Source organism: Chelonia mydas, chromosome 4 (genome assembly GCF_015237465.2).
Source record: "Chelonia mydas isolate rCheMyd1 chromosome 4, rCheMyd1.pri.v2, whole genome shotgun sequence".
NCBI lineage: Eukaryota > Metazoa > Chordata > Testudines > Cheloniidae > Chelonia > Chelonia mydas.
This window is the reverse complement of record NC_057852.1, coordinates 51,936,420-51,963,321: the sequence shown is the minus strand read 5'-3', so window position 1 is coordinate 51,963,321 and position 26,902 is coordinate 51,936,420. Positions and strand designations below refer to the sequence as shown.

The window sequence follows — 26,902 nt, the reverse complement described above, 5'->3', positions numbered from 1 at the left end:
CATGAGAGTTGGGAACACTGCATACGCACCACTTGTGAGTATTCCTGCTGAAGAAGGCTCCTATGCCAGGCACAGAGCCACATCTGCACCACTTCCACAGCAGATCCTGGCTTGTGGCGTTCCAGGGCGTGCTGAGGATGGTGTGAAAATGGGGTGTAAGCAGTCACAAGGGAGTGTGGTATAGCCCAAAAAACTGGAGCCTGGATATTCTCTGTCCCTGCAAAACCCCATAGGGGCCGTTGCAGCAGGGGCATGACTTAGGGCAGCACAAAAGTGAATAATAGCCTACATCAGTCCCTGCAGCCCCCGAGTAGGGGAGGTGAAAACTGCCTCTCCATGGCACCTGCAGCGGAATGAATCTGATCTTGTGTTTTTAAATGCTAGTGGAAACAATTGAGTTTTTAAATAAACATTCCTCTGCAATTTTTGAAACCCAAATATTGAAGCACTAACATCCTGAAAATATTATTATTATTTATATTACGATCGTGCCTAGGAGCCTACTCGGACTAGGACGCCGTTGTGCTAGGTACCATACAAACACACAACAAAAAGACAGTCACTGCTGCAGCGCTTACAAGCTAACGCTGACTCTGTGCACTTTAATTATCCAAGGTGAGAGAAATGCAAGCAGTAAACAGCAGTGACAGTAAAATGGATTTTAAGGCCTTTAATAATTCAAGGTGATGTTGGTAACAAAGGTGAAGAAATGTGTATGTTGACAGTGTGATCTGTTAGCTGGCATGTTGAAAACCAGCTTGCTTTAAAATGATGGATGTGGCTGCTTGGTTCCTCCCCCTTGGTCTGTGCATGTAACTTATTAACACCTGAGAGGAGATTCCCTAGACCACACTGTGTCCAGCTCTGATGTAGGAGTGTATATATGTGTGTTACCTGGAAAAAGGTAGTTACATTTTTTCTGAACTGCTTGGTGTACTTTGTAGAAGAGTTATAGATAAGCAATAACATGGGGCTTTCAGCTCTAGGGAATAGTAAAGAAGGGGAAATAAGGGCACAGAAAGTCCTGACTCAAGAGAAGGGGGATTGATGCTTATGCAACATGCTTTCCCTGAGCTCATAGAAGCTTCATTTGTCCTCCTTCCTTCCCTTACAATGTCTCTTTCTGTGTCATCTTTCCTCTCTAACCTAGACTGTAAGGTTGGCAGGGCAGGGAAAAACAGTGGAGTTGGGAAGATCATCTTCCAGAATGTGAATCCAAGTGGTAACCAGTGAAGTATCATCTTTCTGAATCAAGTGACTTTGGTTTCTTTGCTGCTGCTGCTCCTGGTTTTCCAAAACTACAGAGGAGTGAAAACTGACAGACCTTCATCAGTTTACACAGCTGCTGTTCTGAATCCTGTGGGCAGTAGTGAAAGTGGGAGGAATCAGGTCTGATTCATGCTGCTGCTTGAGAAAGTTCAGAGCAACAGTGGAAGCAGATGCGGAAGCTGTTTGCTAGAGAGGAACCCCAGAATCAGAAGCGGAGGAGGTACAGATTAGCAGAGACTTGCCATGCTCCCCACTCTGTGAGCAACCGGAAGCTGTGGAATAGCAGAGGTGTAATGGAATGGTCAGATCGGGCTGGGAGGTGTTCAAATCAGACGCTTCCCAGCTGGAGTCTACAAAGCAGTGAACTTCCCAAGCACTCTCCCACTTCCCAGCAGCTGTGGAGAGAACTTGGGTTTTTCACCTGGATATTGCCTCTAGACAGCAGGGCCACCTGTGATCATCTTTTGGCTTTTTAGATGTTTGGTTTTTGTCTGCTTAAGGAGGGAGGTGGAAGAAATAGAGGAAGGGATAGCGGAGAGCCTTTGAGGAGAAATGGGAAAGAGAAAATACAGGAGAGGAGGAAAAGCACACAAGGTAGGAAGAGAGAAGCTTACAAAGGGTGAAGGAAGAGAAAAAACAGATATTGAAAACAATAGAAAAAGATGCACTGTGATCTCTTGCAATAAAGGAAAAAGGGACATGAAGCATGGAAGGGAAAGGAGGCATAACCTGAGCAAGCAAGACATAGTAAACTATACTTAAAGTGTGTTAAATAGAAAGTGGTCTGATTTGTTAAAACTAGAGTAAATAATAAACATTACAAAGCCTGTTTAAATTTCACGGGATGTAGTTTGGACGCAAAGGGATTTTTTTCACTCTGGCTAGTAGGATTTGTCTTTGGGCTAGTAGGTGTTGAGCATGTTTTTCAAGATGTACAAGTTTTGTTTTGTTTTTTTAAATTTATAATTGTATGAACTGGAAAGCCTTTAATCCATTCCAGTGTCATGTGGGAGAAATACTTCTAGGAAGTGGCTCTTTTTTTTTTTTTTTTTTTTTTAAAGGTACTTGAACATAATACAGTATGGGCAGTACTTAGTTGAGAAGTGTGTTGTCTTATTCCATCAACTACTCTATCTTGGCTTTTTTTTTTTTCTCCCCAAAGATTTTTGGAACAGGTTGTTGCCATGAAGTAACTGGCTGCAAATAGTCCTGAATAGCTCTGGCCCATTTTTTTGTTTTAAATAAAATATTTTGATTAGTAGGTCTGTTAAAATAAATATTTTGGGGAGCAACAACATATGGAAGGGAGATATATGTTGATTACTATATGTGATTGCACACCTGTTCTGATATCTTTGCTATTTTTTATTTGTTTTTGTTTTTGCTTAAGGGCTTCTGGATGATGATGGGTTGCCACATGGGTTCTGTACAGTCACCTATTCATCCACAGACAGATTTGAGGGAAACTTTGTGCATGGAGAAAAGAACGGCCGTGGCAAGTTCTTCTTTTTTGATGGAAGGTAAACATTGGCTCTTTTCTCGTCTTCCTTTTTTTTTTTTTTTTCTCCTGTTTACACCAGTATGTAACTAACTTTTTTTGGCGGGGGAGGATATATGTGTTCCTAGTTCCAGCAGCTGCTTTCCGATGAGAGCTTTAGTTGGATAGTTTCTTCATTGTGTGCTGGCTAGAGTAACAGTGTCTCCATCTGTTTGTGAACTCTGAAAATAATGGAGTGACCCCAGGGACTGCTCCTTAATATGAGAGTCAAGTCACTGTAGTCCTCTTTAATAGTAAAGCTTTAAATTAATTCAAGATTTCAAGGAAGTCTTATGATTTTAACTCCATACATGGTGGTTTAAAAACCTGCTGACAACTATTTTCCAGTCTGGTTCATTGGGCTTTTTGTATTATGGTAATGCCCAGAGGCTCCATTTTGGATTTGGGCCCAGTAATATGGGGCCACTACAAAGATACAGAAAGAAATGGTCTCTGCACAAAAGAGCTTACAATCTAATTAGTGCTGAAACTTGTTTAGTGGACACTGCGGTCTAGTGGTTAAAATATTGACTGAATTAAATATGGCTTATATTCCCAGCTCTTTGATCTTGTAAAAATCATTTATGACCTGACTCTCTCTGTCACAGCATAACTCCCACTGAAGACAGTGGCAATTGTAGATGCATTTCTGAAAATCAGGCTAGTTTCCTCATCTGTAAAAAGTGGAAGGTCTCAATTACTTCACTGTTCCTAGCCGTATTTCCCCCCACACACACTCCACCTCACCCCACCCCTTTCCTCACAAATCGGTCTAGTACCTCTCTTTGCTGTTGCTCAGCAATTTCCTCAGAAGGAGCAGCTGATATACAAAATGACATCATTCTTGATTTTCGCAGCTGTGTAGTGCTATGAATAGTGGTGGTGAAACTGACCCCCAAAGTCTTGTCAATTCCGTTCTGCTTATGCTTGGCAAAGTTCTGAGCAGCAGCCAGAGGTACTGGAGCTGCCTATCAGCTAACTCAGGGGTGTAGCATGGCATTGTTTTACATGTAGTTCAAACTGGCAAGTTTATCTTCCCAGCCATAAGGGCCTGTAACCTTATTTTTCTAAATGATTTTTCTAAAGAATAAGTTCTGCAAAATTGAATTTTATGGGCCCGCATGCTCACTAGGGAAACCTTATTTGTCTGTAGCAATTGGCCATTTCAAGGCCTGTTGGGAATGACTGAAAAATATTACTAACAGCTGGCATATGTAAAATGAGGTTTGATTTCTCAGAGGAGGCTTCAGTGTAAACATACTTGTTGGAAGTCTCCGCAGAGAGGCCAGAGATTGTCTAGATATGGAAACTGAGCTACTGTTCTTTACTCTGAGAAGTGGTCCCTCCAAATGGCAGGGTGCAGGCAGGGTTGCATTGGCAGCCTGAGCTTCCCTGTATTTATGCCGTGTCTCTTCTGTAATTCTTCAGAGCTGTCAACCCAGCACCTTTCATGAACATCAGATTCTTTGACAAACAAAACAGTTACCTATTGTACGTTTTTGGTAACTATCAGACCAAAATTAAACACAATAGTCTGAGTATCTGTGTATATATATATTTTTAAAACTGTTTTCTGTAATGTGGATAGGGCCCATACAGGTTTGAGCTTAACTAAAGTAGAGTTGACTCAAATGCTGCTAGTTACTTTTGGACAGCCTAACTGATGATATTGCAGTTTGCACAGCTTTGGGACAGCTAATGAAAAAGGATGCTGCACCCAAAAGTTCATGGTTTAAATACGGGGGGCGGAGGGGGTGTGGAAGAGACGGGAAAGTTGATTTTTTGTTTCTTTAAGGATTTTTTTTCTTAAACAAGGAATTAAACCAGATTTTCTGCTCCCCTGGCTTCATCAAAGCTGTCATTTCCCTGCTCCCTGTCTTCATCAGAGCTCAACTCTTTCTGCCATGACTCCCAAAACACCCAACCCCTTATACTCTTGTGTGCTTTAGCACAAGTTAATTGTTTTTGGCTTAGCCCAGACATGTTTCCTCCATGGCCAGTTTCCATTGCAGTCCTACCAGTGAAGGCTGACAACTGCACTGTAGCTCTCCTGTTCAGGAGTAGGTTGTTCCTACCAAACCCTGAATAGGGACCATATGCAACATTATAAATGTTCTCATTTTTTAAAATTTTTTTTTTGGATAGGGGAATAAAATGGTCCAAACCAGCACTTGGGTATTTAGCAGAAGTAAACCTTTCCGCTCATTGTCAGCATTGCTGTCCTGTGTGTTGATTATTTAAAGAAGTGAGAGAGATTGGATCAAATTGTCATTTTGTAGAAAAAACATGTTTTGCAAAGAATGAAATTTCAACTCCAGCATACTCCACATTTTGTATTGGGTACTTTTACTTTCACACTAACATTTGTCTGAGAGCATTTTGAGAATAATCCCTGTGAGCAGAAAAGCGTTGGATGTCATCGAACAACTGCTGTTCTCTATGGAGAACTAGAAACATTTTCTAAACTAAAACAGGAAGTCCGATGGCTAACAGATTTATTTGGGCATAAGCTTTCGTGGGTAAAAAACCCACTTCTTCAGATGCATTTTCTAAACTGGCACTTCTCTAGCAAGTGCTGAGAACAGTGTTACAAAAGGGAAAGTTTGAAGCTTATTTGTTTGGGAATTACTAGAAGTGGGAAAGATTGAGGCATCCCTGAGCATAGAGAGGAAGGGTGGGAGGTTAACATTTTTAAGTTGTATAGAGAAATCCCAGAGACTTGCGTTGGAGAAAATGAGAGGTGGGGGGAGACAAACAACCTCCCAAAAATTGTTCGAAGGTTTACAGGGCAGTTGTAATGTCAGTGACCTGGAGCTTTAACATTTTAATTTATTATAATAACTGCTGAAAATGTGCTTGACACAATGTGAAGGTGACTCCTCCCCTGAGGAGCTTACAATCTTAACATTCAGCATTCTTTGCATGTTCAGTTACCAGGAAGATTTCTTTTCAGAGTAGCAGCCGTGTTAGTCTGTATCCGCAAAAAGAAAAGGAGTACTTGTTGCACCTTAGAGACTAACCAATTTATTTGAGCATAAGCTTTCGTGAGCTACAGCTCACTTCATAGGAAGATTTCTGAAGCTGATTTTTACTGGAGCTAGAAACAAGCAGGGAAAACTAACACCTTATACACTAGGAAAATGGCCCGTGGTTGACAACAACTGATCCCTTGTGCTTGTATTGAATGTCCTGTCCTTGTTGGAAAAAAAGTTTAACTCTGTCCATTTTAGTAGCCAAAGCATGGTTGTCCACAACCGCTTTTCCTTAGCCTTCCCTCAACTGACATTTGGAATGAACAGGTTCATTTCCTTTTGCAGATAAACCTGAAGTCCTAGTGCGATCTGAAATACTGAGTTATGGGCATCTTGCTTTTGCGTTGTATCAACAAAAGTATCTTTCTTGCAGTGGGACAAAACACTCTAAAAGTAAAGAAGGGAAACTTTAGAAACTCAAGAGTCTCTTTGATACCCATATCCAACAACAATAAAGCAAATATTTGAAGTCTTCTGAAACACATAGACGGTTATGCTTTTACCATAGATGTCATTGCATTTTAACATAAATTGTGTAGACAATATTATTAGACATTAAGTAGCAAACAGCTAATATGTTAATTACATATATTGAGGCAAAGTAGACACTGTTTAAAAAAAAAAAAAGTTTTAGCTTGCAAGGAAAGAGACATTATAATAAGGAATTTTTTTTAATCCCTAATTGTTAGTTTCTCTCAGCATTGTTTTCTAAAAAAGAAAACAAATGACAACATATTCTAGCTCCGAGTATCATTGCTACTCTTTTAAAGGTATTGTAAGAGAAAAGTTATGTGAAATCAGTGACTCACTAGCAAAATGCTGTATGAGTTTTGCTTGACAACGTACATTCCTTTTTAATAGAGGGGGTGTGTGTGTGTGTGTGTGTGTGTGTATATATATATTTAAATTGACAGCCCTATTTTTTTAATCTCAGTTAACTCATGCGATTAACTTAAAAAAAAATCATGATTAAAAGAATTAATTGTGATTAATTGTGGTTTCAATTGCACTGTTAAACAATAGAATACCAATTGAAATTTATTAAGTATTTTGGATGTTTTCTACATTTTCAAATATATTGATTTCAATTACAATACATAAGAGAGTGTACACTGCTCACTTTTTATTATTTATTACAAATATTTGTACTGTAAAAATGATAAACAAAAGAAACAGTATTTTTCAGTTCACCTCCAACGCAATCTCTTTATCATGAAAGTGAAACTTACAAATGTAGACTTTTTATTGTTACGTAACTGCACTCAAAAACAAAACAATGCAAAACTTTAGAGCCTAGGAGTCCACTCAGTCCTACTTCTCATTCAACCAATCGTTAAGACAAACAAGCTTGTTTACATTTAAAGAGATGCTGCTGCCCACTTCTTATTTACAATGTCACCAGAAAGTGAGAACAGGCATTCACATGGGACTTTTGTCGCAGGCATTGCAAGGTATTTATGTGCCAGATATGCTAAACATTCGCATGCCCCTTCATGCTTCAGCCACCATTCCAGAGGACATGCTTCCATGCTGATGTTTGTTTAAAAAAAAAAAAAATGCGTTAATTAAACTTGTGACTGAACTCCTAGGGGCAGAATTGTATGTCTCCTGCTCTGTTTTACCTGCATTCTACCATATATTTTATAGCAGTCTCGGATGATGACCCAGCACATATTGTTCATTTTAAGAATACTTTCGCTGCAGATTTGACAAATTGAAAAGAAGATACCAATGTGATATTTCTAAAGATAGCTACAGCACTCGACCCAAGATTTAAGAATCAGAAGTGCCTTCCAAAATCTGAGAGGGATGATGTGTGTAGCATGCTTTCAGAAGTCTTAAAAAAGCAACGATCTGATGCAGAAACTACAGAACCCAAAGAACCAAAAAAGAAAATCAACCTTCTGATGTTGTTCATTTTCATCATCTGAGTCAGATGTCATGCTTTGGTCTGCACTGCTTTGGATTATTATCTAGCAGAACCCATCATCAGCATGGACGCATGTCATCTGGAATGGTGGTTGAAGTATGAACAAACATATGAATCTTTAGCGCATCTGACGTGTAAACTGTCTTGCAATGCCGGCTACAACAGTGCCATGTCAGCCCCTGTTCTCGCTTTTCAGGTGACATTGTAAACGAGAAGTGGGCAGCCTTAGCTCCTGCAAATGTAAACAAACTTGTTTGAGCAATTTGCTGAACAAGAAATAGGACTGAAGGGACTTCTAGGCTATAAAGTTTTATATTGTTTTGTTTTTGAATGCAGTTATTTTTGTACATAATTCTACATTTGTAAGTTCAACTTTCATGATAGATTACACTATAGTACTTGTATTAAGTAAATTGAAAAATACTATTTCTTTTGTTTTTTACAGTTCAAATATTTGTAATAAAAAATATAAAGTGAGCACTGTACACTTTGTATTCTGTTATAATTGAAATCAATTATATTTGAAATGTAGAAGACATCCAAACATATTTTAATAAACGGTATTCTATTATTGTTTAACAGCGTGAGTAATCGCGATTAATTTTTTTAATCACTTGACAGTACTAATAAAGAACAAAATGACAGTGATTCTGGAAAATCTGGTGCAGGCAGCTGTTAAATACGTTGTTGACAAGAACTAACACCAGGCTGGTAGTATGTTAGGGCTTGTCTACACTTACAGCAGTGCAGCTGCTAGCCTATGCTGACAGGAGAGCTTCTCCCATCAGCGTAGGTACTCCACCTCCCCGAGAGGCAGTGGCTATGTTGATGGGAGAAGTGCTGGCTACGCTAGGGGTTAAGTCGATATAACTACATTGCTCAGGGGTGTGGAATATCCACATCCTGAGCACCATAATTTTACTGACGTCAGTTGGTAGTGTAGCCCAAGACTTAGGCTATGTCTACACTACTGTGGTAAGTCGACCTAAGCTACATGACTCCATGAATAATGTAGCTGGAGTCGATGTTGCTCAGGTCCGGCTCTAGGCACCAGCAAAGCAAGCATGTGCTTGGGGTAGCACAATTCCAGGGGCGGCATTCCGGCCATCCATCCATCCTTTTTTTTTTCTTCTTCTTCTTGCTTGGGCAGTTGCTGCGCCCTCGCAGCTTGGGGTGGCAAATTTTTTGGTAAGTGCTGAGTAGAGCCAGCCCTGGATCGGCTTACCTCGGGGTCCACGCTACGCTGGGTCAACGGGAGACATTCTCCCGTCAACTTACCTTACTCTTCTCATTCAGGGTAAAGTACTGGGCTCAACTGGAGAGCAATCTGTGGTCAATTTAGCGGGTCTTCACTAGACCCTCTAAATCAACCCTGGTGCATCAATCCCAGAAGTGTTGATCAGGGGGGTAGTATAGACATTCTCTTTGAAGAGATGGGATCTGAAGGTCTGAGCATAGGGTTAGAAGAGAGAGAATCCTAATCCAAAAGCAATCTGCTCTGACAAGAATTCCCTCTTTGGCCTTGGATAAATCACTTCACCTCTCTTCCTCAGTGTCCCCATCTATAAAATGTAGCAGTGTGGATCAAGAATGCTGAATCAGTACAATGGAATGATTAACATCTGTAAAGTGCTTGGACAATGAAAGTACAATACAAGTGCTAAGTGTTATTTAACTAGAGAATTCAGTGGAGACTAGCTTTTGTTTTGTTTTGTTTTTTTTGATTTGGGGTTTTAAAATGATATGCAGTATGCCCAGAGGGTGAGGGTTGTACTGAGTATATTGTCCAGTTCTCAAGAGCTCTGTTTAAAAGAGGGGAACAACTGCACCATCTGTCTTTTTTTCTTTGTTACCAGCACACTGGAAGGGTATTATGTCGATGATGCTCTCCAAGGCCAGGGACTCTACACTTATGAGGATGGAGGGGTTCTTCATGGCACGCATGTGGATGGAGAACTTAATGGACCTGCCCAGGAATATGACATTGATGGACGACTGATATTCAAAGGGCAGTACAAAGATGATAATCGACATGGCGTGTGTTGGATATATTACCCGGTAAGCCTGATCTCCTGTTTTCTTTGTTGGAGAATAAAAGAAGGGCACAGAAGCCGTATAGGCTGAAATATGTTACTGCTATGTGGCCTAGGGAGGAAGCTTCTTTCTAGCTGTTGCAAGACATATTGCTAGACCTGGCTCCATGAACTTGGCTTAGAGAATAAGGTTTGTTCCCTATGACCACTCCTTTAGGGGTAAAAAGTCCTAGTTCCAGAAAATAGCAAGGGTTTCCTGTTCCTGTCTCTGAGTAAATGCTGGGACTTTTCTTTGGGAATCTTTGTCTTCCAGGGAATATTTTAAAATGTGCTAAATTATAGACTGTACAGCAGTGTTCTTCCCTTTTTTTTTTTTTTTTTTTAAACTCATGAATAGCCCTATTCAGCACTCCCTGCTCAGGCCACTCAAGTCCATAGAAATTTTGCCTGAGTAAGTGCTGAGTAGGGCCTGAAGTGACCATGTACAGCACATTTGTCTGTAGCATGCCACCAAAGGCCCGAAGAACTTTGGGTGTGGAAAATGAAAGGCAGTGTTGGAGTGGAAGACTTCTGTACAGAATTATCTACCCAGTAGATTGAATTCTCTCGAGGCAAGAGGCAGCTCCTTCTGTGTTCCATCTGTATGCATATTTAGTGCCTCTCAAATGCTGTGGACCATTGGGTATTTCTTAAAGGAATTAAAAACCTAACTTACTACTGTCCAGTCTGTGAATTAGGTAACTAAAATTACAATTGAGGCTGCCAGGGAAATACCAATAGCAATTATCTGTGATCAAGAACAGAGTGCAAGTGAAAGCAAAAAATTAAATACACCTGACCATGAAGGTCACATACTTTTCCTTCAAGTTCCTAATGATAGAACTCTGCTGCAAGTCCTGGAAAGTTCATTCCTAACAGTCTGGCTAGCATTAATTGTCAGGATGGAATTTAGGATGAGAAGTGATCTCTAAGATGCCATTTTTGCTCCAAAAATAACTGTTTAAACATAGCTGTTGTCAAAATATGCTGTAACATGGTTTATTCGTACCTGTATGGACAGAAAACCTGTAACATCATTAAGCCATACCCATGTTTAAAGATAGTTTTGTCTTGAAGACTAGGCCTTAGAAACTCTTCAACCATTGTAGTTGGGCAGTATGGTACATAATCCAGTGTCTCTCTCTGTGTGGCCTTCCTGCAGCCAGGAAGAAGTCTCCCCCAAAATTGATGAGCTGTAATTTTGGGGATGGAAGGAGCAAAATATACCCAACAGTTGGGAGTTATAACCCATTTAAGCTCCCTGGTATTCAGTAGGTAAGCTCTAGTAGGTAGCTCTGGACTGACACTGGCACAGCAACAGTCTCTCACGCTGAAATGACATGGTTGAGGTGGAAGAAAGAAGAGTTGAAAAGGAAAGGGGCTCACATTGCTGGGAGCTGTCAACAGGAGATGAAGGAGGTGGGGTAGCTAGGGGTCTTTTCCATGGAAAACTTCGAAAAATAAATGCTGCGTGGAAGCATTGGTAGTAAAAGAAATAATTACTTGTAACTCTCTTTAGTCTCTTGTTTTTCATTTTTTCTTTCCTTTTGTTCAGGTGAGTTGATCTTATTTATTGCTCCTGCCACTTCTTTCCACCTGAATGCTGGAAGTGGTGATTCAAAGTCTGCAACTGACAAGGCACTCTCTCTCTGGGGTTTTGGTATTCCGCTCTCTCCCTACCTCTCCAGTTTTCTTGATGGTTTTTTCCTTCCATTGTCCCCTTTTCTCTCTCCCCAAATTCATTGCCTTTCCTCTAGTTTCTTCTCTCACCGTCTCCATTGTAGTTCTTATTCTGTTCATTCCTTCCAGTGCGACTCCTAATTACTTCCCAGACCTCCAGTATACATCCGTAATGCTTTATAGGCTTCAGTCCTCTGATGTACCATCATATAACAATATACAAAGCAGCACTTCTTATTCCTCCTCCTCCTCCTCCTCCTCTCTCTCTCTCTCTCTTCTTCCCACCCCCCATATTCCCGCTCCCCCAGCACTGAACCATTTTTGCAAAATGTGACAAGGCAGGATGCATTAGGTTTTTAGTGCCCTGGGCCGCTGCCTAGCTCTGCTACCCCTTCTTGTTTGAAATCTCAATGTTTGTTTCAAGTGGAATGGAAGTCCTTGTGGCTTCTACTTACCTACAAGACAGAAGGCCTAATTCAGATTTTACACCAGTTTTTTTTTCTGGTGTAATTCCATTGATTGGAATTACTCCTGGCACTGAAATAATGAGTTTTAATTCACACCTTTTGTTCTTTCAGTGTGCATCTGTGTGTGGACAGTTTAGTTTGGAATAAAAGTGTCTTATTTTAATCATGGCTATATAGATTCCTTACTAACTAGTTTTAACCCTATCAGTAAACTATGTCAAGGACCTTCTCCGACACTGTATTTTTATAGCCAGCTCTTTTATTATATATTATAATTAAAAACTTTTTTCTTTTGGACACTCTTTCAGGATGGAGGCAGCCTTGTTGGAGAAGTGAATGAAGAAGGGGAGATGACGGGGGAAAAAATAGCCTATGTGTACCCTGATGAGAAGACTGCATATTATGGAAGGTTCATAGATGGAGAAATGATAGAAGCAAAACTGGCAACTCTTACATCTGTAGAGGAGGGAAAGCCACACTTTGAACTGATACCAGGCAGTAAGTTTAGTTGATGTGCAGCTTGTACACTGACAAAAAAATATCTTCTTTGGTCTATGTGTCTCATTCTCTTTCTTCACCTCCGTCCCCATACTCTGAATATTCCCCTTGAGGGTTTGTAAGGTCTGACTGGAAGGAGGAATCAATTAGGGAGAACACCAGATTTTTTTTCTATTACAGAACATTAATGAGGACTTTTATAAGTTAGGTGGGGTGGGTGTGTATTTCCAGTGTTGTCCACTGCTCTGAAAAATGCAGACATGCTGTGGGAGGTTACAGTGGGAGGGGAAGGCCAAGGAAAAGTCTGGGAAATCTGCCCCATCCAGTTCACTCCTTAAATTCACTTTTTTCCCCATGCCAGCTGGAAAATTAGCTTATAATGATTCTTCGTGTTGACAGACATATTGTTAAAATGAGCGAACAAACAAGCAAGGAAGGGTCATGATTCAGTCCTAACTGTATTGCTATCTATTGGGTTTGTTTGTACAAATCAGTACTAACACTGTTTGGGTGCCCTTAGATACTGCATTAATAATGAGCATGGGACATAGACATCAGGATTAATGAGTTTCTATAGATAAGAAAGAATCTGATTCACCATTTCCCTGCAACTTGTGTCATCGTTTACACCAGTGTGTGGGCGTAAAATGCTAAATGTAAGAATGATAGTATCTTACACCGATTCAGTGCTGCGGTAAATGATTACATAGGGTGTAGGGCTATGGTGAATTGACCCATTAGTGTTTTGGGGTGTTTTTTTAGTTGTTGTAGATATTTTTACAGTTGTGGACAAGAAAGGATCATTAGTAGAAATATGATCTATCCTAGCACTGTTACTTTTGTGCCCCAAAGATATATGTACTTAAACAGTCTGGAAATAACCTAAACATTAGGAAAAAGGGGGGAAAACAGGCCAGAGGACAGCAGTGACCTTTTGTTTTTAAACATTGTAGATAAACCTTTGCATAGCACAATTAAAAAGAAGAAAATCCAACTGAGAGGGTACAGTTTGTGCTTTGTAAATAGAATACAACTACACTCTGTGTGCAAAGCTGAAAGAAGAGCTCCATTTTTAGAACTTGGTTACCATGGACAACAGCTTTTTATCAAACTTTCAAATACTCAGCTTTTTCCCTGCCTTTTCCACCTGCATTGCTTATTTTGGGGCAAAATTACATCAGACAGTTGATTATACAAGTGTGCAAGAATTTAGACTTTAGAAAGAGCTTAATTGTCAGAAGGTGGATGCTCAGCACTTCCTCAAAGTCTGGCCCATGTAAGGTGTCCAAGTTGGGCACACAAACCATTAGTCCTTTTTTTTTTTTTTTTAAATGGGCCCTAATTTTAATAATAGAGATCCTCTTTGTGTGTGTGTTTTGTTTTTTTTTTAAAGCTCTTGTATATATAAAATGCTATTTTCAGTTGCCTGGGAGGAGAAAAATCTAGAAGGAGTAACTGGCTGAGGATTCAGGTATTTTGTTTTCAGTGCAGCTCTATGGAATATCCTTTTTAAGTATGTTTCTTCTTTTGTTCATCTCATCTTTCAGACTTAATTTTCTTTTGAATGTCTTGAATGCGTGTCCCTTTAACAAAAGAGAGAAATGCTTTTAATATTGTCCATTAATTTAATTCCTGTATTGATTTATTTTTAGGCCCAGTATACAGTTTTGATAAATCTACTTCATCTTGCATTTCTACAAATGCACTTCTTCCTGATCCTTACGAGTCAGAGAGGTAGAATTTTTCTTTTTCCCATTTAAAAATCTTTCAGTAAACTTCTTGGTCTGCTGTGCATTTAGGGACCCGATCCTGCAAACCCTCACTTATACGAACAATTGCAGGACTAGTCAGGTGTCTAAGGGTTTGCCAGGTTGGACCTTTTAACTTGACTGATGTGGAGCATAGACTTAATTGAACTGAAGTTTCTTTTGGATTTACATGGAAAAACTGGCAATCTAGTAGACCGAACATGGACATAATATACTTCTGGGTAACATCTTGAAAGTGACTTTAAAAAAATGTAGTTGCAAAGTCATGTTCAGTGAAGTCCAGAACTCTTCATTAAGGGCCCTACCTACGAGGTAAAGCTCAAGGGGAGTTGAGGGTGCTCAGCATCTTAAAGGATCTGGCACAAATACACTGTTCCCTTTTTCAGAACACAGAATCAGTCTCAAATTGATGCATATGCCAAGCATAGTGATTCAGGTTAGGTCAAAGTCTGCTCATCTGAGTAGTCTTGTTGACCAGAATAAAGTGAGCAGGATTGGGTTTATTTGTACTTTATTACATAAGCCCTGGGGAAAGGGGAGACTGTTGACATGCCATGTTTCTTTACAGAATGCTGGATTCCAGTCAGTCACTAACATGACCTTTTTATGTTTCTCAATGTACAGCATGTAGAACTGCTAGTCTTCGCTGCCTTAATTCCATTCATTTTACAAGGTTTTGCTGTATACCTGATGGTAATCTTCCTCTTCTGGTATTACAAACATCTAAATGTGTGATGTAGCAAAAGGTTCTTAGTGACTGTTTAGAAACGTGGCGTTCTAGGGCCTGATCCTGACAGTGCTTTCTCAAGTGAGTAGTCCTTGCACACATGGGTAGTCCCATTGAATTTCAATTGGACTAGTCATGGAGTGAGAATTGGAGGTCCCTGCATGTTTAACCATCATTAGGGGGAGACTGGAAAATGGTGGTCATCTGAACAATAAAATGAAATTATAAGTAACTTCTTTTTCCTAAGAACTATGTCCCAAGAAAAGTCCTCCTGTTTCTCTAATAGTAAAATGTTATTAGGTTTTGGGTTCTTTTGCTTTTGCATTTTCTAAAGGGCATGAACTACTAACCTCTGCACTAGTAGCTGTAGTAATAATACTGTGTAGAGGATTGCAAATGTGACAACGAGAAAATATCCAATTTCTACCCTTTCTTTTTATTTTCTAGGGTGTATGTTGATGCATCTCTCATTTCCAGTGCTGGCGAAGGATTATTTTCTAAAATAGCAGCAGGATCGCGCATGGTTATGTCCTTTTACAATGGAGTGCGAATTACACACCAGGAGGTAAGGCGGCAGGCGGAATATAACCAGTCTGAATTTTCATTGCTTTTTTTAAACTGTTTTCATGTAAGATTTTTGTGTGTGTGTGCTTACTGGAACTTTTGAAAACAAATAAAAGGTGACCAGACATGCTGGGTTTTTAACTTGCAAATCAGGTGGACAGCAGAGACTGGGCCCTCAATGGAAACACAATAGCCCTGGATGATGAAACAGTCATAGATGTGCCAGAGCCTTACAACCATGCCACCAAGTATTGTGCCTCGCTGGGGCATAAGGCCAACCACTCCTTCACTCCTAATTGCATCTATGACCCGTAAGTATTAGCCTGTTTTTCAGACCAAACGCTGCAGAGGTGAGATTGCTGCACTATAATGCACTGTGCTTGTACAATGTTTTGAGATGGCCGGATGTACTCTCTGGATCCAAGAGTCTTTCTTCAGGTTCACGTGCAGTCTCTATGTACTGGAGCGGAGACTTGCACCAAGTGGGCATTGCAGGTGCTCAACATCTCTAAACATTGAGGGCAGGTTCAGGTTTAGAATTATATTGCATGTTTATTATGCGTTTCTGTCTGACCATTGATTCTCAAATACACAAAATACAGTGTCATTGGCTGAAACATAAATCTTAGCTGTCCAAGGATAGGGCCATGGCTGCCTCACTCCTAGCATTTGACAGAGAATGTTTTACAGTGCATCATTTAGGAACATGAAGCCTCAAAAATAAGAATTTTTCTAGTACTCTTCAGTAGCTGAAAAACTGACATCTACAAACGTGTAAGGATGTACGTATTTTAAAACAATATAGTAAGGGGTGGGGGGGGGGGATATGCTTTGTAGCTTGTACAGACCAAACTTATTTCACATACCAGGGCCTCCTTGTATCCCTCCCTTTTCCCCCTCTGTTTCCAGGGACTCCTCACAACTTCCTCCTCCAAACACCAGCGACTCTCTCTGTGGCCCCTATTCCCTTTTTCTGCCATGTCAGGGTCTCCAGTCTCCCTCACCAGAGGTTTTGTGCCACACATTCCAGGGTCCTCCTACATGGCAGGGGTTCTGGGTGGCCCATACTCTCCCCTCCACCCACAACAGGGTCCCCCATGCCAACAGCTATGTGCACCCCCACATTCCTTCACTCCCCCCCACCCCCCCTTTCTATCTGAGAGAAGTTATTCAGGGTTCCAACATTTTCAATGCTATTGGGAGAATGGGCAGAGATAAAATAGGAGTATTGTTATGCTAGCACAGGGGTGGGCAAACTTTTTGGCCTGAGCCACATCTGGGAATAGAAATTATATGGCGGGCCATGAATGCTCACAAAATGGGGGTTAGGGTGCAGGAGGGGGTGCTCTTCTCTGAATCCTCGCCAATTTAACAACATAATTACATATATTTTCAGCCAAACTTGCAAAGGTCTTGCACTCAACATTTCCCTATTTGTCTTCAGTGATTTTTGCACACCACTTCTGATCACTGCATATGATATTATGTTCCAAATGTCGGGGAATCTTACAGGAAATAAATGGTCAGAACCCTATTGATGTTGGGGGCGGAGGGGAGAAAATGGGAGATACATGAAGCCCCTGCCAGCTCCTCAGCACAGCCACAGCCTCAAGTGCCTCTGCAATGGTCTATAGAGCAAATAAATAAATAAAAATATTTTTAAGGCACCCATTAACACCGGCTACACAGGGGTAGGCAAGCCATTTTAAGCCAACCCTCGAGCTCCCGCTGGGGAGCAGGGCCTGGGGCCTTCCCCATTCCAGCCAGGGTGCAGGGTTGGGGGCCGCTCCACACGGCTCCCAGAAGCAGCACATGGCCCTCCTCTGGCTCCTACATGCTCCAATGGCTCCCTCCGGCGTGTCAATGGGAGCTGCAGAGGCGGTGCCTGTGGACAGGGCAGTGTGCAGAGCTGCCTGACCACACCTCCGCGTAGGAGCTGGATGGGGGACATGCCACTGCTTCCGGGAGCCACTTGAGGTAAGCGCCGCCCGGAGCCTGGACCTCTGAGCCTCTCCCCACACCCCAACCCCTGCCCCAGCCATGATCCCCCTCCTGCCCTCCGAATCCCTCGATCCCAGCCTGGACCACCCTCCTTCACCCCAAACTCCTCATCCCCAGCTCCACTCCAGAGCCTGCACCACTCCCCCCACCCAGCCCAGAGCCCCCTTGCACACCCTAAACTCCTCATCTCTGGCCCCACCCCAGAGCCCGCACCCCCAAACGCAACCCTCACTGAGAACGATCAAAGGATTGGAAAACATGCCATATAGTGATGAGACTCAAGGAGCTCAGTTGATTTTTAGCTTAACAAAGAGAAGGTTAAGAGGTAACTTGATCACAGGCTGTAAGTACCTACATGGGGAACAGAAATTTGATAAGAGGGGGCTCATTAGCCTAAGAGACAAAGGTATAAAAGATCCAATGGCTGAAAGTTGAAGCTAGGTAAATTCAGACTGGAAATAAGGCACAAACTGTTAACAATGAGGGTAATTAACCACTAGAACAACTTAAGTGGGGAGTTTCCCCATCACTGGCAATTTTTAATGGATTTTTGAATTTTTTTTTTCTATAAGATACATTCTAGCTCAAACAGGAATTATTTTGGGGAGGTTCTATGGCCTCTGTTATACAGGAAGTCAGACACGTGGCTACCAGGAGCTTTTCTTGTGGCCACAACCTCCTGAGCAGTGATGGAGGCAAAGCAGTGACCCCTCCGCCAAGGCTGCCAGCGGGGGTTGGGTCCCGCCCCCCATCTAGAGAGACAAATGCTGGACGAGTAGGATTCCTCACCTTCCCTGGGGTGGGCAGGAGGCTCCAGCTCTGGGCTCTCCCTCAGCCCCCCCGTCCTTTCTTCCCATCACCTCTGGCCCCCACTGCCTGCCTACCCAGCTCCCCATCCAGGGCTTGATTTGTTCCTGGGCATGCCAGGGCTGAGTGAATCTGCTGCTGTGAAAAGTGATGTTTGTTAATATCACTTTTCACAGCAGCAGACTTACTAGCTAGCAAGTCTTTAAAAAAGCAACCAAAAAAGCAAAATAAACAACAAAAAAGACAAGAACGTGCAAAGCACCTTATTTGTGTTTCTGTTCTGGTCTAATAAAGAATAGAGACAAGTGTACATTATATTTTTGTCTGCAAAAAATCCCCAAAAAATAAATTGTAATGATTTGGACATGTATATGTGCATATTTATTTGTCTGTCTTAAACTTAATTAGGAATTTTAGTTAAAATTAGAACAGCGGCCACCGGCAAGAGTTGATGGCTGCACTCTGAAGCCACAAAAAAATTCATTGAGAACCCCTGGACTAGATGATCACCCTTAGAATCTGTTGATTTAGTGATAATATTTTGAACTTATTGAATCAACCTACCTAGACACAAAATAGTACATACAGGAAGGGCAAATTAAAAAACTCATGACTATACTCTTTCACATCTCTTGAGTGAATTCTACACATCCAGTCAATATTTGCTTATTCATTGTTCACGTGAAAACAGTAGTGCTGCTTGCTTGGCTCTCTTTTGCCTGATTTTGAGCCCAAGACCTTTGGTTCTTCTCAAACTTCTGCATTATGTTCGGGGGCGGGAAGGGAGGCACTTTAGAAAAAAAAAAAAAATTGACAGTTAAAAATAGTTTTGGATTATGTCGACTGTTCCTGGGGAAACAGTGAAATCTTTTTTATACAAAGTGCTGTCAAAGTTTAAAAAAAAAAAAAAATCCACAAAAAATGAAAAAACTAGTTTTGGGGTGTTTCTGCCTCCGCTCCCCCCCCCCCCCCCCCCGAAGTTCTAGTACTCTTTTGTTACCTACAACTGTAATGGGTTGGACACTTACAGATTAAAAAACTGCCTTGCTTACAGCGAGTCCCTGGGGAAGATGAGCAGAAGTGTGCTCTTGTAAAACATTTTGTAAATAACCTGTAGTAGATAAACATGGATGATTGACTTCCCCTGTTGCAAATAATATTCATTGTTGTCCTATTATGAAGGTAGTTGTAAGTCCTGCACAAATCAGACACTACTTTTTTTGAGACCATCAATATCTTACAGGAATATTGAGAATACCCAAGTCACAGTTTCAGAGTTGTTTTTTTGATGTAACATGACACAGTATTTGAAGCCTTTTTTAAATCTTACACCAGAGTAAGTCTTGAAGTTCAAGGCAGTAACTCCTTAAACAATTTCTTAAAATTCATGTAAATCAAGGTTTCATAAATATTGTTAAGTGCCAAACAACTCTTTGAGGCACAAGACTGATTTGATGGCTTAAATATTAATTAGAGGGGTTTAAAAAAGAGTCTGTGTGGCAGGGGATCGTGAATTTACATTTGAAGGTTTAGTGTTTAAAAAAAAAAATTTACTAAAGGGCTAAAATTTACAGTGCATACTCCTCATTGTTTAGGTTTGTTCATCCTCGTTTTGGCCCAATCAAGTGTATACGCACCATCAGGGCTGTGGAGAAGGATGAAGAATTAACAGTGGCTTATGGATATGATCACAATCCCATCGGGCAGAATGGGCCAGAAGCACCAGAATGGTACCAGGTGGAACTGAAAGCCTTCGAGGCTGCCCAGCAGAAGTGAAATGCAGGAAAATTCTCAGTTCAGCAAACTGAAATAGAAAATTTGATCTATGCACTACCTTTATATTGAAAACTGGACAACCAGGGATTTGTTCATGCTGTTGCATCATAACCTCTCATTCAGTGTTAGAAACCAGTTTCTTGCGTACTAACTAGGTTTGACTGCGTTATTCATAGCAGATTTTAAATTAGCTAGTGTTGCACCAGTCTTATCTGAAAGAATTATTAAATATTCTATACAAGGCAGTGTGATATTTTTAGTAGCTTTTATCTAATTCTGCACCATATGCAAAGATGCCAAAAGATTAGACCGAAAATGAAAAGATCATTCACTTCTAGTCAGCAGACTTCAGTGTTACTATTTCTACGGCCTAGGCATTACTGTGTGACTGCATTTTACATACATGGCATTTGTGATGATAATATTTTGATATTCTCTAATAGTGTAATTTGCCTTTTTAAACCTTTGATCTTAATCTTGCAATAGAGCAGTTTATTTATTGGTGTATGGGAGGCTGGGTTTTTAATTCCCTGGTCCTCTTATCTGAGCGTTGTTCTTTTTACAAATCCTCTCTTGCAGGAGAAAACCTTTCTGACAAGTGAAAAAGGTTTGTGTACTTGAGAGAGAGAGTGCTGTGTATAGATCTTTGTGGCGTGTTATATAAATAGTTTTAGTGATGTTCATGTCCAAAACAAACACGTGTTTGGCCTTTGGGGCTGGGATACACTGTTTAATTATGATTATCGCACATGAATTAACATGTATTTGCATGAAGATGTTCAAAGATGAGAAAGTGGGGTTTGATTTTATTATTATTTTTAAGATTGACTTTCAGGAACAAGGGTGCTGGAACTATTTTATGGGGGTGCGGAGAGCCATCGTATCAAATTGTAAACCATCTATATGAAGGAAAACACTTTAAGCCAGCACCCTTACTTCTAGCACCTATGTTCGGGGAGGGGGGAAGCATTGGATGGTATCTGGGGGACTTCTTCTTTCTATGTCTCACTTATCAGAGCTACTAATTCTTAAGGCTGAATTCTGCCTTTGAATGCATATTTCTCTTTTGAAGTCCGTAGAAGTATATGCATCTGCAGGCAGAAGGTAGTCCTGGGTTAGTATAGAGGGTCACCGTCTCCACTGGTATAACATCTGCAGAGAATATGGTCCATACTGGTCTTGTTCGTTTTGAGGCATAGTAAATGAGTTTAACGATAGGTGACATACTAAGATTCAAATAGCAACTGCAAAAGGGGTTTTACTGAAAGACTGAAACAATTAATGTAAAAACATCAGTCGCTATTGTTAAGAGACATTTAGAAAATGTCAGCTTCTGTTGTTTATAGATCTACTTCAGCAGATAACGGGCTCCTGAACATTCATCTGGAAATTAACAAGTCTTGCCTAATGTTGTAGAAGAGATTAATAAAGCCACCATTTCAGTTTAGATAATCCAGGCCTTCTTGGGCATCTACAATCGTGCTGACCTTTTTGTTTGGGGGTTTTAAGTAGTTCAGGAACAGTTAAAATGCATTTTCAATATGCTTACTTTTAAATGAGTATAGAATTGCGTGTGTGTGACATACAAAAGTTTTAGGGAAAATTAGACCTAAATTTCTACAACAGCAGTAGCATCTTTGATCTGTTGCTTTAAGCGTTGAGAGCTACCCATCCAGTTTTCTTGGATCTGAAAACTAGTATGAATACAGGTTTCCAATTCAAATAGAGAAAAGCATCTGACAGTATAGGAACTAGATGTTTTTAGAGAATGCATTGGATGGACCAAAGGCACAGAAGAATGATGTTGCTATTTTATGCTGTGAGGATCCTCAATGTGGTGTACATACAAAGTTAGGGAATTCAAGTAAGGCCCTCTTTAATTTGGGGCTCTATTTATTTAGCTCATACAATTGTTGATCACAAAGCCTTTTCAGGACTTTGACATTTAGGCTTGCACAGAAGCTAATCTTCAGTTGGTGGGTCTATGCCCTGGGTTCCATGGCACTCTCCCAGCAAAGATCAGAATGCAGGCTTTTTCAACACCCACTCCTTCACTCTGGAGACTGTAGGCACATTGGTGTTTCTTCATATATGGCAGGTAGCCTACATAGATGATATTTTGGTGACTCAGCTTGGGTATGCTAAGACCAAACTGATCCTCACACCTAGTGGAGAGTTGTCAAAGGCTGATTGACAATACCACTTCAGCAGATGATTCTCAAAAGGAAATATGAATGTTAGAACTATTCCTGCCTCCACACAGATCAACATTTTAAGAGCATCACAATGTTGAGGCGTAACTGCTGCTTTATTAGAGACATATTATTATATGTCTTCCTTTAAACTGTTGAAAGGATCTTGAAAATTAGGGTTGTTTCAATGGGAAACAAAAATGGTCTGGCTGAACTCTGCTATGAATGAATAGCAAACTGATTTGACTTACTCTAGGTAATTGTCCATAGGGAGGTTGCTTACATTTCCATGTCACTTGGAAAATCTTGTATAAGGTGTTCTGTCTGCTACAGTCCTCTTGCTTCACTTTGATTCCTGCCTCTGCTGTCTCCCATGAACTTTGTTCATGGAGGTGATCTGTTTTGTTTTTTAAGGCAAACATTAGACAACTGCTTTCTGCTGCTTACAGACTTGATTGTTGTAATGCAAAAATAGAGAATTAAGCCCGCAGGTTGCCAAAATAATGGTCTTAATTGTTTGGTTTTTTTCTAAAGCCATTCATTTTGGTGTTGGGCAAGTAGATTATCAAGTACTGATTTAAGGATGTTGAAGTCTGAGGATGTGCCATAATCATGATAAGCAAAAGCCTAGTCTCTCTCTTCACATTGCTATACTACTCCCTGCTCCATTAGAAACTGTTGATCCTCCTGCTGGTTCTTCCCCAATTACACATCTTATAACATCAACATCTTTGTTTTGAATCAGGTCTGATTCTTTTTCATTTCTCCTGTGGGCTCTCGGGGATTGGAAATTGCTGGTGTAAATACCCGTTTCTTTTACAGGGACACTGACTTTGGCTTGAAATGCAGTCTGATATATATTCTTTTGTTTCAATGGCCTTGTTGGCTCAATAACCTTTGATTGTTCAGAATTACATGGGTAGCCTGCAGTTTAATTTCTTAATCCATTCTAGACCTTGCAGATAAACTTGTGGAACCTTCAGGTAAAAAAATTTTGTGAAATGAGTTGAGTAGTGGTACTTAAGAGACCTATACAGAAAATTTCTCTCTGGTTCTAGGCAAGTAGTCTTTATGTAAAGTGACCCACAGGAGAATGGATACATTTACTGTGTTGCTAATATGTAATTAAACCAAAATCTAAATAGAGTTAGATTCACATGAGGACAGCAAACTCTTGTGCTCAGAGCCTGGCAAAGACATGTCCTATTACAAGAAATTGAAGGCAGATGAACTACAGATAGGGACACATGCTGTCCAGGGAACACTGCTTGACTACGTGGCATAGTATTCTTTATTCCTGGAGGATGGCACAGCAGAATATTTAGTTCCCACCTAGATGCTCATTGTGATTTGGGTGTGACTCCAATTCCAGCCTCCTTGTTTGTGTCAGGGTCTGCAAAATCTTCCCATAAATAAGTATCTGTAATAAGATGATTGCCCCAGCTCCTCCTTATGAAGGAGCAGCACATAAAGCAGTTTGCAAATCAGTCCTCAACCTAAATACTATGGTGGTTTGTGCCCTAGATCGCCTTTGTCTTTCTGCCAGGTAATCTGGCTAGGACCAAGCACTGCCAAGACAGCAGCTTGTCATTGTAATCAGGAGTCCAGTAGTTTGTGGAGAGCTAGCATCAAGTCTCTTATGAAACTAGAGAAATCGAGGAACTTGAGGTTGCTGAAAGACCTAGTAATTGTAGAAGAGCCAAAGCAGCATGAGAAGAAGGGCTCTGAACTGTAATGTTAGCTGCTAGGTGTATTTTGTGGACTTCAGGAACAGGGAAGTGGGATTAGGCTGTTTTCTTAGTCATGCTCAACACATGCCTTTTAAGGATTCAAGTTAAGAGGAATTAATTCACAAAAGTCAACCTGACAAATCTGAGCTGGGATAATTTTGGAAAATCAAAATCATGTTGGAGCTGGGTTTTGCTGACCATTAGTCAACCTGAGTGGAAAGTGGAATGGGTTAGAAAGATTTGACTACATGAATTCTCTACTTCATTCTGCCTTTCTGAAGTTCTGATCTACTTTTAACTGCTCACTGGTGAAACAGACAGTCAAAAGATCATCTGGGACCTTGTTTGATGATCTCCACCTCCATGATGATCTGTGGTGTGAGAACCTAGACATTTATGGAGTGAATAGAGTTTTAAGCCTTAAAAGGCCTTAAAATTAAAGGGGAGACTATCATTATACAATCCCAAACAAGGGATCAGAGCCACAATAATGTTGCTTTGTTCACACAGGAACAAGAGAACTCAGCAGGACTACCAGGGGGATTCACAACCACCACCACGTGCTTCAGCCACAGAACAGCCTGTGCACCTAGCTTGCTTCTAGCTACTGCTGGATGTCTGTGGTTAGTGGTAGATGTAGCCCATCTGCTTCCCTTTTCCATTGGCTTTGGACCCTACTCATTCATACTGTGTGGTCCCATTTACCCAGCTGCAGTTTGTGGGTGTCACTTATATTGCAGTAGAACCCGAAGATGCCAGTCAGGATTGCAGCCCCATTGCACTAGTGGCTGTATTAAAACACAGGAGGGCATTATCTCTGCCTTGAAAAGCTTTCGATTTTGACCACTTTCACTTGACTTGACATCCCCTTGGAGAGGACATTGGTGGTGGTCAGAGGTATGGGATTCCCCAGATCAGATTCTTTGTGGCTTTATTTCATTTGCACAACAGATGTATCCTAAAGCTCTCTGCCCATACATGCCTCTGGAGGCCACCTCTCAATTTGGTCCAATGGTACCAGATAACTTTATTTAAAAAAAAAAAAAAAAAAAAAAAGCACTATTTCCCATTTCGCTGAAACATGGTCCTTAAAAAAAACAGGGGCAATGTATATAGTATCATAAGTAACCTAATGTTCGAGTATTTGGATGGGCAACTTGAGACAGAGGACCAACTTCACCCATCTGATATAAGCATACACCACTGGAATCAATGTATTTGCACTTACTTAAACCAGTGGAGAATCTGGGGATATCTCTATGGAACTAGCAGCCTTAAAACTATATTTTGGAAGTAGTGATTATGAATTGTATTCCAAATGACTTTTAAAAAATTGTTGCACGATTTGATGGTTGTATGTTTACCTGTCATAGATCAAAGGTTTTGAACACTGATTTCTAACTATCCAGTGGATCCTTCTTGTGTCTGTCTTTTTCCCTCCAGTTCAGCAGAAGCTGCCCTTCTCTAATTTTATTTCAAATACATTTGATTTTTAAATAGACTTCATTCTTTTTTCAAAGGAACTAGGTATATAAATTCAAAGCAATGAAATATTCAAGCCATAAAACCACAGGTGTGGGAAACCCTTTTCACAAGTTTTAACGTGTTTGTATGTAAATAGATGTTTGTATGAAATATTTTCATGGTAGAATGAATATATTTAAAAAAAAAATGTTCCCCTCTATTTGAAATCAGATTTACAAGAGTGTCTTTTTATAAGATCTGAGTACAACTGAAAATAAGTACATGAAACTTTTAAAATTTGGAGATGCAGCATATTATCCTTACAGTAGCTAATAGATAAGCTATTGAGAGAGAATATGTATGTAGTGTTGCATATAACTGTCATAATCATTTCAATACCATGGCCAATCACATCTTTAAGACAAACCTTTCAATTGTCCCTCAGTTATATGCATTATATAATAAAAGCTTCAGTCTCCGTCTTCTCCTATAAAACTTTTTTCAACTGTAATTAATTTTATTTCAAAATAACTACTGTACTGAGTTAACTAAAACTGAGACTGGAAACAATTCCATTTTATCTAAGCTGCCAGCTCTGACAGTTTCTGCTATTTTTACACTTTTTAGGCCACAATTGTTCGGTCTCTGAATTCTAAGGTATGCTAAAGAATCCAGTCTGGGGGTAAGCTTACATGTGACTTGAGAAGTGAATCCCACAATAATTAGCTTGTATACAGAACTTGATAGGTGTTTTATGACATTTGTACTAGAACTGTGAGCCTTATTGAACATCATTAGGTTTATTTATGACTTTTAAAACAATGGATAACTCTAAAGAAAGATGTTTACATGAATGATGCCTGCCCTTCCTCTCATGTTATGAATGAGGTTTTTTATACAGTGTGTTTGGGTGCATGTGCCCAGATGTAGGAAAGATGTTTCTGGGGAAAAATATTGACAAACATTTGTGATAAATGAATCTTATAAACTGTTTAATTGCGTGATGAAAGCAATGCAGGTATTAAAATATTCAAACAGAACAATCTCTGTTCTCTTGGTTTTTTTTAATATAAAATCTTGGACTGCCAACACTCTGTCCTGTTTTACGTGCTTTCTATTACTCTGATGCAGCTCTGATCCCTGCAACCATATTTATTGGTGGCGCATAGGTAGAATTTGCCCCAGTTTCAGCGGTCTTTTGGGCTATGTTATACTAATACAAAATAGTGAACTAACAAGAAAACATTTCTTGTACTAGTCACTTTCCCATGGAATTAGGTTTTCATGTTAAAGTAACAGGCAGTGTGTCTTGTGCATTGGAAGAACACAGCAGATTTTTGTTTACCCAAAACAGCTTTTAAAATGTTTTTAGAAGTGTTTGGTTGTA

The 26,902-nt window shown here is 40.3% G+C and overlaps 1 protein-coding gene across 2 annotated transcripts in view; it reads left to right on the top strand.

The window, feature by feature from the left end:
• SETD7 (SET domain containing 7, histone lysine methyltransferase) overlaps positions 1–26,555 on the top strand; it is a 33,189-nt gene extending 6,634 nt beyond the window's left edge. For both annotated transcript variants that reach the window (XM_043545673.1, XM_037897232.2), the window contains 7 exons: positions 2,660–2,789; positions 9,625–9,826; positions 12,296–12,485; positions 14,138–14,219; positions 15,429–15,546; positions 15,699–15,856; positions 19,949–26,555. In XM_043545673.1, the coding sequence (XP_043401608.1) occupies positions 2,660–2,789; positions 9,625–9,826; positions 12,296–12,485; positions 14,138–14,219; positions 15,429–15,546; positions 15,699–15,856; positions 19,949–20,129 (1,061 nt within the window). In that variant the 3' untranslated portion in view covers positions 20,130–26,555. The remainder of the gene's footprint in view (positions 1–2,659; positions 2,790–9,624; positions 9,827–12,295; positions 12,486–14,137; positions 14,220–15,428; positions 15,547–15,698; positions 15,857–19,948) is intronic.
• Positions 26,556–26,902: the final 347 nt, after the last annotated feature.